Source organism: Muntiacus reevesi, chromosome 1, assembly GCF_963930625.1.
Source record: "Muntiacus reevesi chromosome 1, mMunRee1.1, whole genome shotgun sequence".
NCBI lineage: Eukaryota > Metazoa > Chordata > Mammalia > Artiodactyla > Cervidae > Muntiacus > Muntiacus reevesi.
In genome coordinates this window covers 240,348,823-240,368,243 of record NC_089249.1, presented here as the reverse complement: position 1 = coordinate 240,368,243, position 19,421 = coordinate 240,348,823, and the positions used below count along the sequence as shown (strand labels likewise).

The 19,421-nt window shown below is 48.3% G+C and overlaps 1 protein-coding gene across 1 annotated transcript in view; it reads left to right on the top strand.

Annotated features, from left to right (window-relative positions):
- Positions 1-16,121: 16,121 nt before the first annotated feature.
- FAT2 (FAT atypical cadherin 2) overlaps positions 16,122-19,421 on the top strand; it is a 60,860-nt gene continuing 57,560 nt past the window's right edge. Inside the window, exon 1 of the mRNA XM_065936078.1 lies at positions 16,122-19,368. Within this exon, the coding sequence (XP_065792150.1) occupies positions 16,122-19,368 (3,247 nt within the window). The remainder of the gene's footprint in view (positions 19,369-19,421) is intronic.

The following is a 19,421-nucleotide window of genomic DNA, read 5'->3' as shown; positions in this document are numbered from 1 at the left end:
TATGGATGAAATGATAGTATCTACTTCCTTGCGTTGTTGAAGGACTCTGAGGGAGAGTGCTCACTAACTGATTGCTCACTAGTTCTGACAGATACTCAGCATTGCTCTTACTGGGAAGAATCCATCTGTGGTGCCGCCAAGGGAGTGTTGGATTTTTCATCTAAAGCCTCATGTTTAAGTCCTGGCTGGGCTGCTTGCTAGCTCTTGCTAGCTTTGGACAAGTCTTTGACCCCTATCTTAGGGCCTCAACTTCCCCATCTATAAAATGGAACTATTTCTTGCTCTACATGTAGGGTCTTTGAGAGGATACAAAAAGAACATGGTCCAGAAACCTGCTCTGAGGACAGAAAAATGCTGCATGAAGCAAGCCCTAATGAACTGTGAACTCAGTTGAACCTGGGAACCCAGTACAAAATGGGCTGTCATTGTCCTTGCGGTTCTGGGGAGGGCGGGCCATGTGGCGGTGGGGACAGAGAACTGCTGAGGCATTGGTTTTCCACAGCCCTGGCGTGCCCTGGCATGGTGCCCGCGCTCTCAGCTTCTGAGAACTGTCTCCTTCCTGGTTCCTGGGGAAGGAAGAGTCCACGATCCCACAGTCATGAAATCCCATGTCACCTGCCATAGTCAGAAGTCACCTGGAGTTCCCTTGTACTAGTTAAATGATTTTTCTTTTGTTAAAAGTCTTCTTTGAGCTCCTTTACTAGTACTTTTAGAAAACCTCTAAGTTAAGCATAGTAAGAAAACAGAAACAGGCACGGATCACAAGTGTGCAGCTCAGTGAACTTTCCAGAAACTAACCAGCTTCCAGATAAAGAAACAGAACATTACCACCAATCCCAGAAACCTTCTTTGTGCCCTGTCCAGTTGCTAACTACCCCTCTTCTCCTGCCCAAGGTAACTTTATCCCAACGTAATCCATAGACAAGTTTTGGCTGCTCGAAAGCTTTATACAGTTGGAACAGCACAATATGTACTCTTTTGTATGTGGCTGTTTTCACCCCACATTACGTGAGAGGGATTCATCCGTGTTGTTCCCTAGAACAACACTTTCATTTTCTTTGTATAGTGTTCTGCTGCATGACTAAGCCACAACTTACTTATCCATCTGCTCCTGGTGGTCATTCAGGCTGTTTCCAGCAGAGGGTTATTATAAATAATGCTGCTCTGAACATTCTCGTGTGAATCTTTTGTGAACATACGTACACAAAACTGCTGTGCAAATGCCGAAGATGGAAATTGTTGGGCCATGAGTATGCCTGTGTGGATGGAATCCACTGATTTTAAGTTCAGTTTTATTCACTGCAAGGAGAACGTGGTTCATGGGGCTGTGTCTCTACATGGGAGATAGAACTGTTCCCAAAAATTAAAAACAGTTGTCTCTGGGGTTTGAGATGCTAATGAGTGGAGAGATTTGCACTCAGAGGCTTTCAGGTGAAAGGCATAGGAAACAGATCTGTTGTTTCACTCTCCTGTTCGCTCTTGTTCACGCTTCTATTTGATTTTAGAGATAATCTTGTGCCTGCTTTGCCTGGGAGCCAGTGGTCCCCACAGACGGGGGGAAGCCCTCTGAGTTCCACAGCCCAAAAAAATCAGACTTCTTAAGAATGAGGCTCTGAGTTTTATTACACTGACATTTGACAAGCACTTGTCTAGCCTAAAAGTCACTGAAACTTAGGTCTTTTCCTAACTCCCCTATCCACCTCTTCACTGGACTAGAAGAGGCCCACAGATGGGATACTAACAACACAGGATCTTAACGCGATTACCATGGTTAGTGGATCCCAAACACCAGTCACACAAAAATCACCCCAGAAACTTGTTAAACATCTATTCCCGAGCCCCATCCATAAGGATTTTGATTCAGTAGATCTGGGGTGGGGCTTGAAATACGTATTTGTAACCCCTACACCCCTCCCCTTAGGGAATTCCCAAAATGTAATCCCTGGTTTAATTCAATGGCCAGCCCTGTCTGGTGAGAACACAGCTGACCCAGTGGTCCTGTTGAGTTTCGGGTCCACAGATAGCTGGGTGGAGAACACTTACCAGGGAGTCGGTGTGGACAGAGCCCGGGGACTTGAGTTGGAGTCCCTGGCAGAGGTTCATTTGCATCTCATTAGTAAGCACCTTGATGCTCCCACATCATCCCTAACCCCTCTGTTGTCCCTAGCTCTACAGTCAGGTTCAGCCAGCTCCACGCAGGACTGCGAACAGCAGAGCGAGCTGCCTGCCTTGCTCTACTGCTAGAGCGCGGCTCCTCACCTGCTGAGGCCTGCCTACATTCTCATCTGTCCTGAGTTGCTCTGCTCAGAGGGGATTGGACTTGGACAGACAAACAGCTGGGCTGGGCACAGCCAGAAGGAAAGTGATCCAACTGGAGATGAAGCTTTTGCTGAGAATCTGTGTGCTGGTGGGAGAGAACCCATGGATACAAGATCCTTGACGTGGGGGAGGGATCATATAACTCTTCCTCTCAACCACTCTGTCCAGTCCACAGGCCCCAGGAGGCAGGCCAGGGAACTGTTAGACATACCAGAGATCTGAGTTTTAATCCTCCTTGGCTAGCTGTGTGAACTTGGAGCTTAGGTAACCTCTCTGAGTCGCATCTATCCCTTCTGCAAAATGAGCATAATTACAGGGTCGCTGTAAGCCAGCTTAAAAGTGATAACGCGTGCCAAGGGCTGGCCTCCAGTGAAGTCAGTGAGCATCAGCTGTGATCAGGGCCTGTGCATCTCCTAGTCCCTAAACCTCACCTTCTATAGAGCATCATTTGCCAACAGCTCAGGGGAGAGTTCCCTCATAGCTCAGTTGGTAAGAATCTGCCTGCAATGCAGGAGACCCTGGTTCGATTCCTGGGTCGGTGAGATCCCCTGGAGAAGGGATAGGCTACCCACTCCAGTATTCTTGGGCTTCCCTTGTGGCTCAGCTGGTAAAGAATCTGCCCGCAATGCAGGAGACCTGGGTTTGATCCCTGGGTTGGGAAGATCCCCTAGAGAAGGCAAAGGCTACCCACTCCAGTATTCTGGCCTGGAGAATTCCATATAGCTCATGGGGTCACAAAGAGTCAGACACGACTGAGTGACTTTCACTTTCACAGGGGAGGGTTACCCAGGAAGGCAGGAGAGCAGGCACTAGTCCCAATTCCCAGACGGATAAGTGGAGACCCCATGAAATGAGGCGGTTTGCTCAGGGGGTCTCTAGTTAGATCCCCTCCCAGGCCCTCTGATACATTACCAAGATCCCTCAGCACCAAAGGAGTGGAGCTCCCATCCCTAAATCTGCCCTACAGCCTGAGGGCTCCCCTGCAAGGCACTGGGACCGTGTGAGGCACTTCCTCTTAACTGCAGTCTCACTGCAGTGGGATTATTTCTCCAGTTTATATGAAGGGACTGAGGCTCTGTCAGGGTCAAACATTTGCTCAAGGCGGTGGATGGCCTTTGGTACAAGAAACAGAGAAGCTTGGGGACTTCTCTGGTGGTCCTGTGGTTAAGAATCAGCCTGCCAATGCAGGGAACATGGGTTCGACCTCTGGTCCAGGAAGACCCCACCTGTCTCAGGGCAACTAAGCTCTCAAGCTACAACTACTAAAGCCTGTGCATTCTAGAGCCCAAGCTCTGCAATGAGAGAAGCCAGAAACTACAGAGGAGCCCCAATTTGCCGCAACTAGAGAAAGCCTGCTCGCAGCAATGAAGACCCAGTGCAGCCAAAACTAAATAAACAAATAAACTAAAAAAAAAACAAAAAAAAAGAGAGAGGAGAAAGAGAAGCTTCAGTCCTATCAGCTTCAAAGAGCCAGTATGAGGAACAGAATTCACTTTATTGGGGGCCACAAGGCCTGCTAACTCTGGAGAAGGCAGTTTGTTGTATTTAGATAGACAGGGGAACCATGCTGGATGGCTTCATTTGACAAATCACATGAGATGGGGCCCAGAGAGTCACCCCAACACACCAGAAAGATCAGGTAGGCTGTGACGTGTCCACAACATTCTCTGCCTTGGGTTTCCATGGCCCATCTTCTTCTGCCCGCCTCACACTCTAAAAAAGATCACATCTCTGACCTCTCTGTACCCACTGTGGGGAAAAGGGTGACAAGAACAGAAATTATTTTTATTATTCAAATGCTGCTCAAGCTGTTGTGTGAGCTTTGCTACAAATTGTTGCAAGGAGACAGGGGATGCCACAGAGACTCCTGGTGTGTGTACATGTATGTGTGTGTACCTGTTGGGCCCCCTGCAAGGGGCTCCTGGAGCATGGACAGGTATCTGTATACATGCAGAGAATATTCCACACATATTTTTGAACACCAAATGTAACAGTAGTAACATTACTATAACCATTCCAATAACTATAGTAATAATAATGAATAATAGTAATAGATAACATTATTTTCTATGTGCTAAATGCTTTGCCTGCATAAACTCATTAAATCCTCCATAGAGGTAACTGTTGCTAGCCCCATTTCACAAATGGGGAAGCTGAGGCTTGGATAGAGGAGGTCAGGCTTCCAGGCAAGCAGAGGCAGGAGGGACTTCCTTGATGGTCCAATGGTTAAGACTCTGCACTTCCATTGCATGGGCAAGGGTTCAATCCCTGGATAGGGAACTAAGATCTTGCATGCCCTGCAGTGCAACTAAAATTTAAAAAAAAAAATTTTTTTAATTAAAAAAAAGGAAACAGAAAGCAGAGGCAGTACAGGGGGCAGGTGTGACCCAGAAGGCTGGTTCCTTCCTCTGCACTCTCCTGAGTGGGAGGAGTGCTTTGTGGGTTCCTGAGGAGCCCCAGGTTGGGAGAGGAGCTGGGGTGTGGGGAGCAACTTGGCCAGTGCAAAGTGCCCAAGATGAGGAGACTGGGTTCGTGTTCCAGGTCTGCCACCAAAGTCCAATGCGACTTAGTACAGCGCACTATGGACTTCCCTTCTCCAAGCAGGGTTCTCCCACCTCTACAAAACAGAGAGGAGAGGCCTAGCAGCTCTCACACTGTGCCCTAGGTGGGCTTGGGAACCTCACAGAGATGCCTGAGAAAGTGAAGGTGGGAACCAGTGGGGGTGGGCTCAGGGCAACAAGTGGGTCTCAGTCCACTTTCCATAATGATAATGACAGTTTTAAAAAATAGCAGCTAATATTCTTTCAGCAGTTGCTAGGTGTAACATCGTGTTAACTGTTTAACACCTAGTCAAGACTTCAGAACAACAATCTGAGGTGCATTCAGTTAGTATCTCTCTTTTAAAGATGAGAACAGATGCTCAGAGGTTCAGTTAGTGATCCAAGTTCCCCCCTGTTGGAACTTGAGGCCTATATGTTTGAAAATTCATCCATAGCTTCTGGAAAGACAAAGGGCTTCACTAGACCCAAGAGTTGCAAGACGCACAGAAGAGTGAAGACCCCCCCCTGCCCCAGGTGAGGCCCATGTGGTGGGGAAACTCTGGCCTCTACAATCTATTCTACCCTCTGGAGTTTTGCAGTCCTCCAGGGAAGTCTGTCTCCTGACTTCAGGACACAATCTTCCAGCCTCACAGAGAGCCACCCCAAACTAACCTTTCTTTCCACACAGGGACCTCCTGGTCCCTGCCTGGCCGGAGGCTGCCCCATCAAGAAGAGAGACTCCACTGGCCTTCCCACGGAGCTGAGTTTGTGCCTGATGGATCCCAAGGCGTAAACACAGAACTTAGAGGAGGTGTTCTGTTCCTCCTGCTTTGTCTCCGGAACGTCTAACTGATAAACAGGTTCAATGTCATTCTGAGCTGAACCTGGTTTTGGTAACTTATGAATCCCTCTGGACAGAGAGTCCAGAAAAAGTGGGACAGGATTTGCCCTCCCCTCAAGCCCTCTGATTCCTGGATGCCCTCTGGTTTAGGGAGTTTTCAGCTCCAAATGCAAAGCTCATGCACCTATATAGGCAATCCCAAGAGGAAGAGATCCCTTGTTCTCTCTGGGGCTCAGCGAGTGTCGGGGGCTCTGAACTCTCCAGCCAGGGTAGGGGGAGCTTCAGGGGTCAAGCAGGCCCAGTGTGTGGACAGAAGGCCATCCTGGAGTCTATTTTCCTTACAGTTTGGAAAGAGACCTGGGTACAGGTATGTGTCTCTTCTGATAGAAAACTACCTTGGAGATAAACGGTGGCTGATGCAGCCTCTGCATCTGGGGGAGCTTGGGGAAGGGGTCTGGAGAACGCAGGCCCCTCTAAAGGTGGCAGCCACCACTCAGCTCCAGCCAGCCGTTCTATGGACCAACACAGACAGTGCCCTCCACTTTGTTAAACGGAAGCTGGAGTCTAGATTTTTGGGTGAAGCTTTCCAATGTTTATACGTTAACAACTAATTAGGTAAAAAACCATCAAACAACAAAACAATATACCATGGCCCAACAAAACTAACTGAAGCAGGACAGCCTGTGTACTACCCATTGGCCACATGGGATGGCCTTGAAGGGCTCTAAGACTTTATGTCCAGCAGCACCTCCCTCTTTCCTTCGGCTCCTCATAGACCATCATCTCAATCTCATGATGGGGTCCTGCTCACTACAGGTCTTTCCTTTGGCCTGAATTGCCCTGGGCCACCTCCCTGGCCTGCAGGAACCCCTCTCTCCTTTCCCCCTCTAGTCTGTCTGCAATCTCCTTGTTCCTGCCCCAGGGCCTTTGCACTGCCTATTTCTTCTGCCTGGAATTCTTTCTCAAGATGACATTGTAGCCTTCCCTCTGCTCAAATGTCACCTTGCTGTGTAGGCTTTCCCTGACCACTCTTTCAAAAATAGCACCTCCTCCATCACTCTCTAATCTTGCTTTCTAAGAATTTCTTTCACATAACTTTTCATCGCCTGATGATATATTTTTTTTTTTTTGGTGATGCCACCAGCTTGTGGGATCTTAGTTCCCCAACCAGGGATCAAACCTATGCCTCCTGCACTGGAAGCATAGAGTCCTAACCACTGGACTGCCAGGGAAGTCCCTTATAAAGTACTTTTACTTACTTATTTAGGCCACATTGGGATCTTAGTTCCCTAATCAGGGATCAAACCCACGCCTCTTGCATTGGAAGTACAGAGTCTTAACCACCAGACTTTCTCTTAACCTCTCTCTCTGTCATTAGAATCCAACCCCCACAAGAGCAAGGCCTTTATCCATCCTGTTCTCTGCTCTAGAATGCCTTCATAGGGTAGGCCCTCAATAAATAAGTACTGAATGAATGCATAAATGAATGACTTTGGCAGAGGAGGTCCAATAATAAAACACTTTCTCATTATCCCCCATTTTGTCGCTTTTCTTTTTTTAAAATCCAGTTGCCTAGAAGCCCTTTGTTTCCTTCAAATGTCCGACTCTCCAGGGTCACATTATGCCTTTTGAGGGCCCCTTCCTTCATGAAAAAAATATCAGAAAGTATATTTAAGGACAACACTGACATACAGATGGGCTAGTGGCCCCCATGCTGGACAGCTCAGACATAGAACACTTCCATCACTGTAGGAAATTCTTTTGGAGAATGCTGCTCCAGAAAGTCAGCTGCAGCCCCCTCTGAGCCTCTCTTTTTGGAATACGGGTTCCTATTCTGGGCCAGTACTTGAATCCATCTCCTGCTAGATGGGTGAACCACGCAGAGCCCTCCAATTATCTGAGCCTCCGTTTCTCATTTACAGAATGAGAGTGATAAAAAGTGTCACAATAAGGATGAGGTTGGCACAGTAACTAACTCACACTGAGTGTATCCTGTGCTGGGAATTGCCATGTATTGACTCATGCAGCCTTCTCAACAGCTCCGTGAGCTAGGTGCTACTCTCATTTCCCTTTTTCCAGGAACAGAGAGGCTAAATAACTGCCCAAGGTCACACAGTTGGTGAATGATAGAGCTGGGATTTGAAAGCAGGTTGATCTGACTTCAAAGACCACTTTCTTGCTATCAATTCTACCCAATACTATACCCTTTCCCCAAAGACCAAGTGAGAAAATGCATGCGATGTGTTTTGAAAATGTATAGATTGCCATCCAGATATCAGACAGTATAATGTCATCAATAATGATAATCAGAATTCTAATAAAGAAGGGGACCTCAAGTCTCAGCTCTATTTCACCTGTGCCCTAGATGAGAACTTCTTTTTCAGCCATTTCTCTTCCCCTTAATTCCAGGCTTGGGTTTCTCAGTCTGCTGGTGGTTCCTGCTGCCATTTAGCAAGCCATTATTGGTCCTAATAAGGTGTTACTCTGTGTCTTTCTTCCTCCCCCCTGTGCTTTCACCTGTCATATTATCTGTCTTTCCTCCAGCCCTGGGAAGTGGGTAGGAGTAGCTATTATTATTGCCATTTTACAGACAGGTAAATTGAGGCTCAAAAGAAATCCTGTGGCCTTCCTAAGGTCACACGGCCCATCCAGGGCTCAAGTCACTGGTCCTATTCCTGTTTGTATCCAATTCTTTGACTTGTTTTTGCTACGTAAGGACCCAGCAGTGGCTGCCTATAAACTAGCACATGACTCAAGTGTTCGAGTTTCTTAGAAATGAATCGAACCTCCCTACCAATTCCTGAATTTCAGTTGACCTAAACCAATAGAGCTGGTGTGCAAGACCAGTCCACACTAGAGTTGGAATCTTTTTTTTTTTAAAAAAAACTTTTTATTTTCTATGGGGGCATAGCTGATTAACAATGTTGTGCTGGTTTTAGGTGAACAGCAAAGGGACTCAGCCATACATACACAAATATCCCTTCTCCCCAAAACTCCTCCCACCCAGGCTGCCACATAACACTGAACAGTGTTCCCTGTGCTATACAGTAGGACCTTGTTGGTTTTCCATTTTAAATACAGCAATGTATACATGCCGATCACAAACTCCCAAACTATCCTTTCCCCCTACCCTTCCTCCCACCCCCAGCAGCCATAAGTTCCTTCTCTGTGAGTCTCTTCTTAATTTGTAAGTTCATTTGTATCGTTTCCTTTTAGATTCTACATAAAAGGGGTGAGATATGACATTTTTTCCTTCTCTGTCTGAATTACTTCATAGAGTGGGAATATTGAGTGGGGAAATTCCCCTTTGGATTTGATGTTAGATTACTCTTTCTAGCACATAGTTCTGCTCTGGTCCTGCCTCTTCTCTAAAACCTTCAGTGGCTCCATACAACTAAGCAGAAAAATTATTTCAGTAGCTAAAGACTTCCTGACAAGCAGGTACCTGGAATGTCAACATTCTTTCACTTACGGTTTTAATCTGGCTCAAAGGCAAAAGGCCTCCTAATTCTCGCTCCCTGGCTCCACCCTCCCCCACTTCCCACTTTGTCATAAACAGAATATATTCAGGATTCTTTCTTGAGAGACATGGAGCCAGCCTAATACCGGATGCCACAGGTGGGGGATAGGGGTGGGCCGTCAAAAAATAAATGCTGAGAGCACCCAAATCCATGGTAAATTCGTACTCAGAATTTTGGGGGGAGAGTGTGGACATCATCTAATGAAGAGGAATGAATGCAGTGACTCTTTCTCTCATGAAAGACTCTCCAAACTATACAAAATATTTTCCCTCATTGCTACTCCCCCGAGCCTAGCCAATCCAGAATGTCCAGCTTCAGGAAATCCGGCTTTCTGTTATCAGTTCAGCCTCCCCCTTCTGGGTGCCCTTGATGTGCCAGGCAAATCTCAGTTTACCTCACCTGAGAAATGGGAGTAAAAGGGCAGATGTGTTTCCTAAAAGTACTCTTGGGCTATTAGTTAATGTCTAAGAAAAGGGAAGGTGCTGGGCCACAAGGGAGAACGTCATTTTCTGATCTGTGCCTGGGTGATGGGGAGGAATTTCATCATCAGAAACAAGTCTGGCATTTTGAACAAATCTGGTAGGACTTTTAGTGGAAGCTTGATTTGGCTTTGAATTCTTTTAAGTACATCTGCTTCCCCATGGAAGAGACAGAATTGCAGAGTCACAAAGTCCTAGAACTAGATGCCTGAGTCCCTGCACATGGACCATTATGGATACAGGTCACAGAGCATCAGATTCACAGCACATCCAACCATGAGGTTCAGAACATGCAGGCAGGACACAGAATGTTAGGATGGCAGAGCCCCCACTTGTCAGATCTGGAGGGGCTCCCAGTCCAGTTTTTCAAACCTGTGCTTCCCAAGAGAATGAGGGACAAGCCTGGAGGCAGAGTCCGAGGCCCTGAGCCCTGCTTCAATAGTGCAGTTCTGCTTTTATCTGTTTATGGGCTGTGTTTCCAAGTACAACTTGATTAGGAAAAAAAGAAAGGAACAGAGAGGTCTGAAATCACAGATCCATTCCTGCCCCTCCCCCAAGACACACACATCACTTAGAGATGAAGAAGGAGGTCCAGAAGGCTTAGGTGTCTGACTTGACCAACACTCCCAGGGAATAAGTGACTTTAGATCTAGGTCTTCCAACAGCCAGGTCAGCTAACTATACTGACCACTGAACAGGCATTGGTGAATGTGCAACCCTGATCCACAGCCAGAGGAAATCCCAAGTTCCACAAACCAAAAAATCTACCCTTGTAAGCTGGAAAGGACTTTAGAGCTCTCTTTGTCATCCTCAAGGACAACCATTCCCCTGGAGTAGCACACCCTTTCCGGGTGGCCACCCAGAATCTGTTTGGATTCATCCAGAGACCGGGAGCTCTCTATACTGTGAGACGGCTCATTCCAGAATTGCATTTGCGATCACTAACCAAGAAAACGGGGCTAGATCTCAGAGCACTGTTCCTGCCAGTTGTGTTCAGACTTTTATCACTGACTTGGATAAAGACACAGATGTTACAATCACCAATTCTAAACATTAGAATTAAGATTCTGAGAAGCTGGAGCAGTGAGTGAAACACAGGAGAAATGAAACCTGGTCTCATTAAAGCCCTATGTCATTTAGTTGCAGAAGATCAGCCTGCATAGGAACAGATTGGGGGTTGTGTGAAAAGACATCTAGGAGTTTTCATTACCTACAAACTCAACAATCAATAATCTGAGCTGGTTGCTAAAAAGTAATAGTACTTGGTAATATTTGTTGAAAATTGTGTCATATACCATAACAATTATGTACTTTAATTCATTTCATTCTCAAAATGATATTATGAAGTCAGAAACTAAGGCTCAGAGAAGGTAAACCACTTGCCCAAAGTCACACAACCAGAAGCTGTGTGCTGCGAAACACCTTCTGCATGAAATGGGATTGGGAGTTACACAGAGTTTGATTCACACATAGATCCTAAAAGAGTCCATTCATGAAGCTGCACACCTGCACTTGCTCGCATCTGTGCACACACACAAGCCCCATGGCTACCAGTTTATTTACTCCTATTCCGTTCATTCTGTCAAGCAGGCACACACTAAGAGTGCACTCACACAATTATTCAAAATTGCCTCCTAAGTGTGTGTGTATGTGATTTCTCGCAAATGTGCACATTCAGCCACATGCAGATTTCTCTCTGAGCCTGGGGAGCCAAAAGCTTGAGGCCCCACCCCGGACAAGAGCCTGCTCGCAGCTTCCCAGCACAGCCTGTGGCTCGGCTAGCAAGCTTAGACTTGACCAGGGACCAGCGGCTTCCTGCTCTGCCGGGGAGCAGACTGGGCCTTCTCCAGGGGGTTCAGTGGACCCCACCCTCACCCCAATCTCAGTCTTTGATTCTACCTTGGCTTTGAAACAACAGTAACTAATATTTATTGAGAGCTTTTCTATGGGCCAGGCACCATACTAAGCACATTAACATGCATAATCCTGTTTAATCTTCATAAAACCTCAGGAAAGCATTGTTCTTAAAAGCCCCATCTTACAGATGAGGAAACTGAGGTTCAAAGAGGTTAACTTCCCCAAGGTTATCCAGTCAGCAAGTGGTAGAGTTGGACTTGAACCCAAACAGTTGGATTTACAAGTGAGCAGTTTCTCTTTCTGGCAATGTGACTAGGAGGAAAGAACCTGGCTCTGGTTCTCACCCTCCGACCTTGGGCAAGCCCCTTTCTTTTTGAGGGACTTTATATTCCAGCTTCAAAAAGAAAGGGATGCTCACTAAAGGTTCTCTCAGTTTTCCCCCTGTCTTTGCTTTTCCTAAGTCCAGATCTCTCCATTTTTTCCAACTAGTATTTATTGAGCTTGCTAATGTACCAGGCTCTGATCAAAGCACTGGGAATTCATGCATGAATGATACACAAAGCTCCTGTCTTCATGGAGCACAGGAGACAGTAAATAAATAAATAAGAACAATACTGGGAGGTGACAAGTGCCATGGAGAAAATGAGAGTGAAGTGATAAAAAAGGGTGTTAGAACCAGGCTACATCAACCTGGGGGTTAGAAGGTGACACTGTGTTCAGTCGCTCAGTTGTGTCTGACTCTTTGCGACCCCATGGACTGTAACCCGCCTGACTCCTCTGTCCATGGGATTCTCCAGGCAACAATACTGGAGTGGGTTGCCATTTCCTTCTCCAGAAGGTGACATTAGAGTTGAGAAATGGATAACAAGAAGGAGCTAGCCATGGGTGAATCTTAAACAGAGGAAAATAGCAAGTGTAAATTTGGTGTGTTTGCAGATGAGAAAGAGACCCTTGTTGCTGCAGTTTGGTGAACAATAAGAGGGGCGCTGGGAGGTATCATCAGAGATGCAGGCAGGGCCCAGGTGGTGGGGAGCCTTCCAGGCCATGATACAAGTTCAGATTTCATCTAAATGCTATAGGAAGTTGCTGGAAAATTTTAAGCATGGAAGTGATAAGAATTGATTTATGCTTTCACAAGATGTTTCAAAATAGTGGTCCTGGGTGCTGTGGGTGGGGAAGGTAGCCCAGGGAGCTGAACATGTCCCTGCCCCCTGCAAGCCTGTTCACTTGCCTGGGCACAGTGCCAGAAACAAGTCTCAGACACAGGCAGGCCCTTCCCCCAGCAAACCACTCACCAGGTCTGTGGGCCCTACAACTGGAACACAGCCATGAGCACCAAACCCCCACCCAAGGGTTCACTCCCTTTGACATCATTCCCTTTGACCACCACCACCACCACTACCCCCTGCCCTGGCGAGACCCCATCCCTGCTCCCTTCTCTGAAGCTCAGTTTAAGAACTCTAGCTCTGCAAGGCACCTCTGCAGCTGCTGAGCGGAGTGTCTTGTTGGGACCTGCCCTCCATGGGAGCTGACCTGGTGAACAGGAAGTGTTCCCCACAGCGGGGCGGGCGGAGCTGGGAGGCTGCCTGCATCCTGAACTTGCTGGGCCACCAAATTGAGTGTGGACCCGGGACCAGGTAAGCACTCATTTCCTCCCTCCAGCTTCAACTTCAAAAGCAATGCCATCCTGGGGGAAGGAGTGGGCTCTGAATGATTGGTGGGGAGTCCCCTTCCTGCTTGCAAGGAACTGTGGCAGGGATGGGCAAGTGTGGCTTCTCCCTGTGGCCAGGACACTTGTGGGCTGCAGAGGCAAGCAAGGGGTGACAGCGAGGGGTGGGAAGAGTGGGGAATAGACAACATCTTTTTCTGTCACCGGCTTTAGGACTCCAGGTGTTAAGTCTGCCTCCATCCTGGCCCCTCTCTTCTGAGGTGCTGGGCTTAGGGCGCCACCAACAGGATGTCAGGTGAGGAACGGCGGGAGGGAGCCTGGAAGGGGGAGGCATAATCAAATTCTTTTCTGGCTTTCAGATCCCAAGTTAGGCTGACTTTCCCATTTCTGTCTTCACTCTCCTTCCCATGTTGGGATGCAACCCACAAGGTCTTAAAGAACCTGCCTTTGGTTCTCTCGACTCTAGAGAGACAAGGATCTAAACCTCTCTTTTTTTCCCCTTGCCCTGGACGTTTAACTCTTCCTTGCCTTTGAAGACCAAGGCAACTGGAAAAACAAGTCTTGCCTGCTTCCTCCAGGAATGCTTGGCACATCTGGCTGATAGCCATGAACTCCCCAGTGTCAAGACTCCCATGGTCAGGCCAGGCACCAGCCTGGTACATACAACCTCACACGTGCTTCTAGAAGACTCGGTTTGGCAACCAAACTCAGCTCACCCCCATCACCCTCCCCATCCTTGGCCCTGATGAGTCTCATATTTTGACCCAGGATGGAGTTCAGGGATGAGCCATTGAGGAAGCCATAAGGGAGAGGATGGGGAACAGTGGGTCTTAGAGGTGAAGCACTCATTCACGATTAGTTCAACAATTGCCAGGGGCTGCTTCTTACCTGGTTGGCCACTATGTGACTTGGGGCAAGATCCCTCCCCCATCTGGCTCTCTTTCCATCTCTGCAGGAGAAGCGGTGGGAGCTCCATTATCTCTCGGGACCACTTCAGCTCTGGCATTCCAGAGGAGGGAGGGAAGGTTTTTTCTCTCTTCAGGATTACAAGACAAGTCAGAATCAGGCCCTGTCCAAAGGGACTTATGGTGGAGAAGATGTAGCTAAGCCAGGGACTTTTCCCCATGAAATATTTATTTACTTATTTGGCAGTATCAGGTCTTAGCTGCATCATGCAGGATTTTTGGTTACAATACTTGGGCTCTCTAGCTGTGATGTGTGGGCTCAGTAGTTGTGGCACTCGGGCTGAGTCGCCCTGCAACATGTGGGACCTTACTTCCCTGAACAGGAATTTGAACCCATGTCCCCTGCATTGCAAGGCAGATTCTTAACCACTGGACCACAAGAGATGTCTTACCAGGATTAATTTGTGCTTTATTTCTATTTAGCTGTCAGACCATGGGCAGGCCCCTTCCATTTATTAAACTTAGATTCCCATGACTAATAATAGCTAATATATTAAAACTTACGGTCTTCCCTGGTGGCTCAGATGGTAAAGAATCTGCCTGAAATGCAGGAGACCTGGGTTCGATCCCTGGATTGGGAAGATTCCCTGGAGAAGGAAATGGCAACCCACTCTAGTACTCTTCCCTGGGGAATCCCATGGACAGAGGACCCTGGCAGGCTACAGTCCATGGGGTCATAAGAGTCAGACATGACTGAGTGACTTTCACTTCACTTCACTTATGTTTAAACTTACTATGTGCCAGGCACGCTATTAGCTCATTTACCTTTGTTATTTCACTTAATTTTCAAACAATCCAGTGAGGTAGATATTATCCTTATTCCTACTTTACAGAAGAGGGGATCGAAGCTCATAGAGGTGAAACAACCGGTCTAGAAAGTCACCCAGCTATTAAGTAGTGGAGCCAGGTCTGATGGCCCAGCAGCCTGATGCCAGGCCTGTGATCCTGGTCCCTTTGCTTTTTTGCAGCCCCTACATATACAGATGCAGCTCAGTTCAACTGGAATTCAGCCCTGATAGAAGTGTCTTGTGGGAAGTATTTAGTGCCAGACTGCTAAACTTGGGTACCTGTTCAGAATGATTTCAGCATCACTGAGAAAGATTTCCCAGGTGGTATTAGTGGTAAAGAACCCACTTGCCAATGCAGGAGACATAAGAGATGCACATTTGATCCCTGGGTTGGGAAGATCCCCTGGAGGAGGAAATGGCAACCCACTCCAGTATTCTTGCCTGGAGAATCCCATGGACAGAGGAAACTGGTGGGCTACAGTCCGTGGGGGTCCCAAAGAGTTGGACATGGCTGAAGCGACTTAGCACACATGCACAGGGAACCACTGAAGGTTTGGAAAAGGGAGGGAAGCAGTTACGGACTGTGCTGTATCTGCTGGATGCCCTTGAGGAAGCACTTAAACTAGTCTGTTATTCTTCAAACACAAGGCTTTGCAGTCTCAGCACTACTGACTTGCTGTGGGTGTCTGCCCCGTGAACCACAGGCTGTTTGGCAGCATCCTCATCCTCTATCTGCTAAATGCTGACAGCACCTCCTGCACAAGCTGGAATAGCCAAAGACACGTTTGTGCGTGCTACATTGCTCCGGTCGTGTCCGACTCTTTGTGACCCTATGGACTGTAGCCCACCAGGCTCCTCTGTCCATGGGATTCTCCAGGCAAGAACAAGACTGGGTTGCCAGGCCCTTCTCCAGGGGATCTTCCATACCCAGGGATCAAACCTGCGTCTCTTAAGTCTCTTGCATTGGCAGGTGCGTTCTTTACCATGAGCGCCACCTGGGAAGGAAAAAATAACTTCAGATGTTGCCAAATGTCCTCTGAGAGGCAAAACCACTCCAGTTAAGAGCCACAGCAGTAGGAACCATTTCTTTCCTAACTCATACCCTTTCTTTTTCTACCCAGGGTTTCAGGAGGTTTTCCATCATGATTATTGCCTCGTTGGGGTTGGCCATTCTCTTGCTCCACTGTACAACATGTGAGAACCCCCTCATCTCCTCAGCCTGGCACTTCACATACCCCCTATATAATGCGACCATCTATGAAAACTCTGCTCCCAAGACCTATGTGGAAAGCTCTGAGAAAATGGGCATCTACCTCACAGACCCCCAGTGGGCAGTGAGGTACCGGATTATCTCTGGAGACGTGGCCAATGTGTTTAAAACAGAGGAGTACGTGGTGGGCAACTTCTGCTTTCTGAGAATAAGGACAAAGAGCAGCAACACGGCCCTTCTGAACAGGGAGGTGCGAGACAGCTACACCCTCATCATCCAAGCCACGGAGAAGACCCTGGAGTTAGAAGCACTGGCCCGCGTGGTGGTCCGCATCCTGGATCAGAATGACCTGAAGCCCCTCTTCTCCCCGCCTTCATACCGAGTCACCATCTCTGAGGACATGCCCCTCAAGAGCCCCATCTGCAAGGTGAGCGCCACCGATGCAGACCTGGGCCAGAACGCCGAGTTCTATTATGCTTTTAACACAAGGTCGGAGATGTTCGCCATCCACCCCACCAGCGGGGTGGTCACCTTGGCCGGGAAGCTCAACGTCACCTGGAGAGGGAAGCATGAGCTCCAGGTACTGGCTGTGGACCGCATGAGGAAGATCTCGGAGGGCAATGGATTTGGCAACTTGGCTGCTCTCATCATCCACGTAGAACCTGCCCTCAAGAAGCCCCCAACCATTTCCTCGGTGGTCTTGGCTGCACCGGACCGCCATGAGGATGCCACCTACGCCACTGTCATGGTAGATGCAAACGGCTCAGGGGTGGACGTGGACTCGCTGGAAATTGTTGGTGGCGACCCTGGAAAGAACTTTAAAGCCATCAAGTCTTATGCCCGGAGCAGTGAATTCAGCGTGGTTTCCGTCAAAGACATCAACTGGATGGAACACCCTCATGGATTCAACCTCAGCCTGCAGGCCAGGGCTGGGAGCAGACCTTCCTTTTATTCCCAGATCAGGGGCTTTCACCTACCCCCTTCCAAACTGACTTCCCTCAAATTTGAGAAGGCCACATACAGAGTGCAGCTTAGTGAGTTTTCCCCCACTGGCAGCCGCGTGGTGATGGTGAAAGTAACCCCAGCCTTCCCCAACCTGAAGTATGTTCTAAAGCCATCCTCAGAGAGTGCAGCATTTAAATTGAATGCCCGCACGGGGCTGATCACCACCACGAAGCTCATGGACTTCCATGACCAAGCCCAGTACCAGCTACACATCAGAACCTCACCGGGCCTGGCCTCCACCACTGTGGTCATTGACATTCTGGACTGTAACAATCATGCCCCAGTATTCAACAGGTCCTCCTATGATGGCACTTTTGATGAGAACATCCCTCCAGGCACCAGTGTTCTGACTGTTACTGCCACAGACCAGGATCATGGAGAGAATGGATATATCACCTACTCCATCACTCATCCAAATGCTGTCCCCTTTTCTATCGACCCTTACCTGGGGATCATCTCCACCTCCAAACCCATGGACTATGAGCTCATGAATAGAATTTACACATTCCGGGTACGGGCATCAGATTGGGGATCCCCATTTCGCCAGGAAAAAGAAGTGTCTGTTTCTCTTAGGCTCAAGAACCTGAATGACAACAAGCCTATGTTTGAGGAAGTTAATTGCACTGGGTCTATCCACGAAGACTGGCCAGTAGGAAAATCTGTAATAACTGTGTCAGCTATAGATGTGGATGAGCTTCTGAACCTAAAATACGAGTTTGTATCAGGCAATGAACTGGAATATTTTGATCTAAATCATTTCTCTGGTGTGATATCCCTCAAACGCTCTTTTAGGAACCGTACTACTGGTCAACCCATCAACTATTCCCTGAAAATTACAGCTTCAGATGGGAAAAATTATGCCTCCCCCATGACTTTGAATGTTACTGTAGTGAAGGACCCTCATTTTGAGGTCCCTGTAAAGTGTGAGAAGACAGGGGTACTGACACATTTCACAAAGACCATCTTGCACTCTGTTGGGCTTCAGAATCAGGAGTCCAATGATGAGGATTTCACTTCCTTAAGTGCATATCAGATCAATCATCATACCCCTCAGTTTGAGGACCACTTTCCACAGTCCATTGACATCCTTGAGAGTGCTCCTCTCAACACACCTCTAGCCCATCTGGCAGCCACTGACCCTGATGCTGGCTTTAATGGAAAACTGGTCTATGTGATTGCAGATGGCAATGAAGAGGGTTGCTTTGACATTGAGCTAGAAACAGGGCTTCTCACTGTAGCTTCCCCCTTAGACTATGAAGCCACCAGTTTCTACGTCCTCAATGTAACAGTATATGACCTGGGCACTCCCCAGAAGTCCTCCTGGAAGCTGCTGACAGTGAATGTGGAAGACTGGAATGACAATGCGCCCAGATTTCCTCCCGGTGGGTACCAGGTAACAATCTCAGAAGACACAGAAGTCGGAACAACTGTTGCAGAGCTGAAAGCAAAAGATATTGACTCAGAGGACAATGGGAGGGTTCGATATGTGCTGTTAAGCCCCACAGAGAAGTTCTCCCTCCATCCTCTCACCGGAGAAATGGTTGTCACAGGACACTTGGATCGGGAATCAGAACCTCAGTATATACTCAAGGTGGAGGCCAGGGACCAGCCCAGAAAGGGCCACCAACTTTTCTCTGTCACTGACCTGATCATCACATTGGAAGATGTCAATGACAATGCCCCTCAGTGCATCACAGAACACCGCAGGCTTAAGGTCCCAGAGGACATACCCCCAGGGACTATTCTAACTTTTCTGGATGCCTCTGATCCTGACCTGGGCCCTGCGGGAGAAGTACAGTATGTCCTGTTGGATGATGCCCACAGGACCTTCCATGTGAACCCGATGACCGGGGCCCTCAGTCTGGAGAAAGAGCTGGACTTTGAGAGGAGGGCTGGGTATAACTTGAGCCTGTGGGTCAGCGATAGTGGGAAGCCCCTGGCCCGCAGGACCCTCTGCCACGTGGAGGTGATCGTCCTGGATGTGAATGAGAATCTCCACCCTCCCCACTTTGCCTCCTTTGTGCACCAGGGCCAGGTGCAGGAGAACAGCCCCTCAGGAACCTCGGTGTTGGTAGTGGCCGCCCACGACGATGACACTGGCTTGGACGGGGAGATCCAGTATTTCCTGCGAGCTGGCACCAGCCTCGCTGCCTTCAGCATCAACCAAGATACAGGTACTGGGAGTGGGGAGTGACGGGAGGGCCAGGTGCTGGGAGAGGATGGGGCT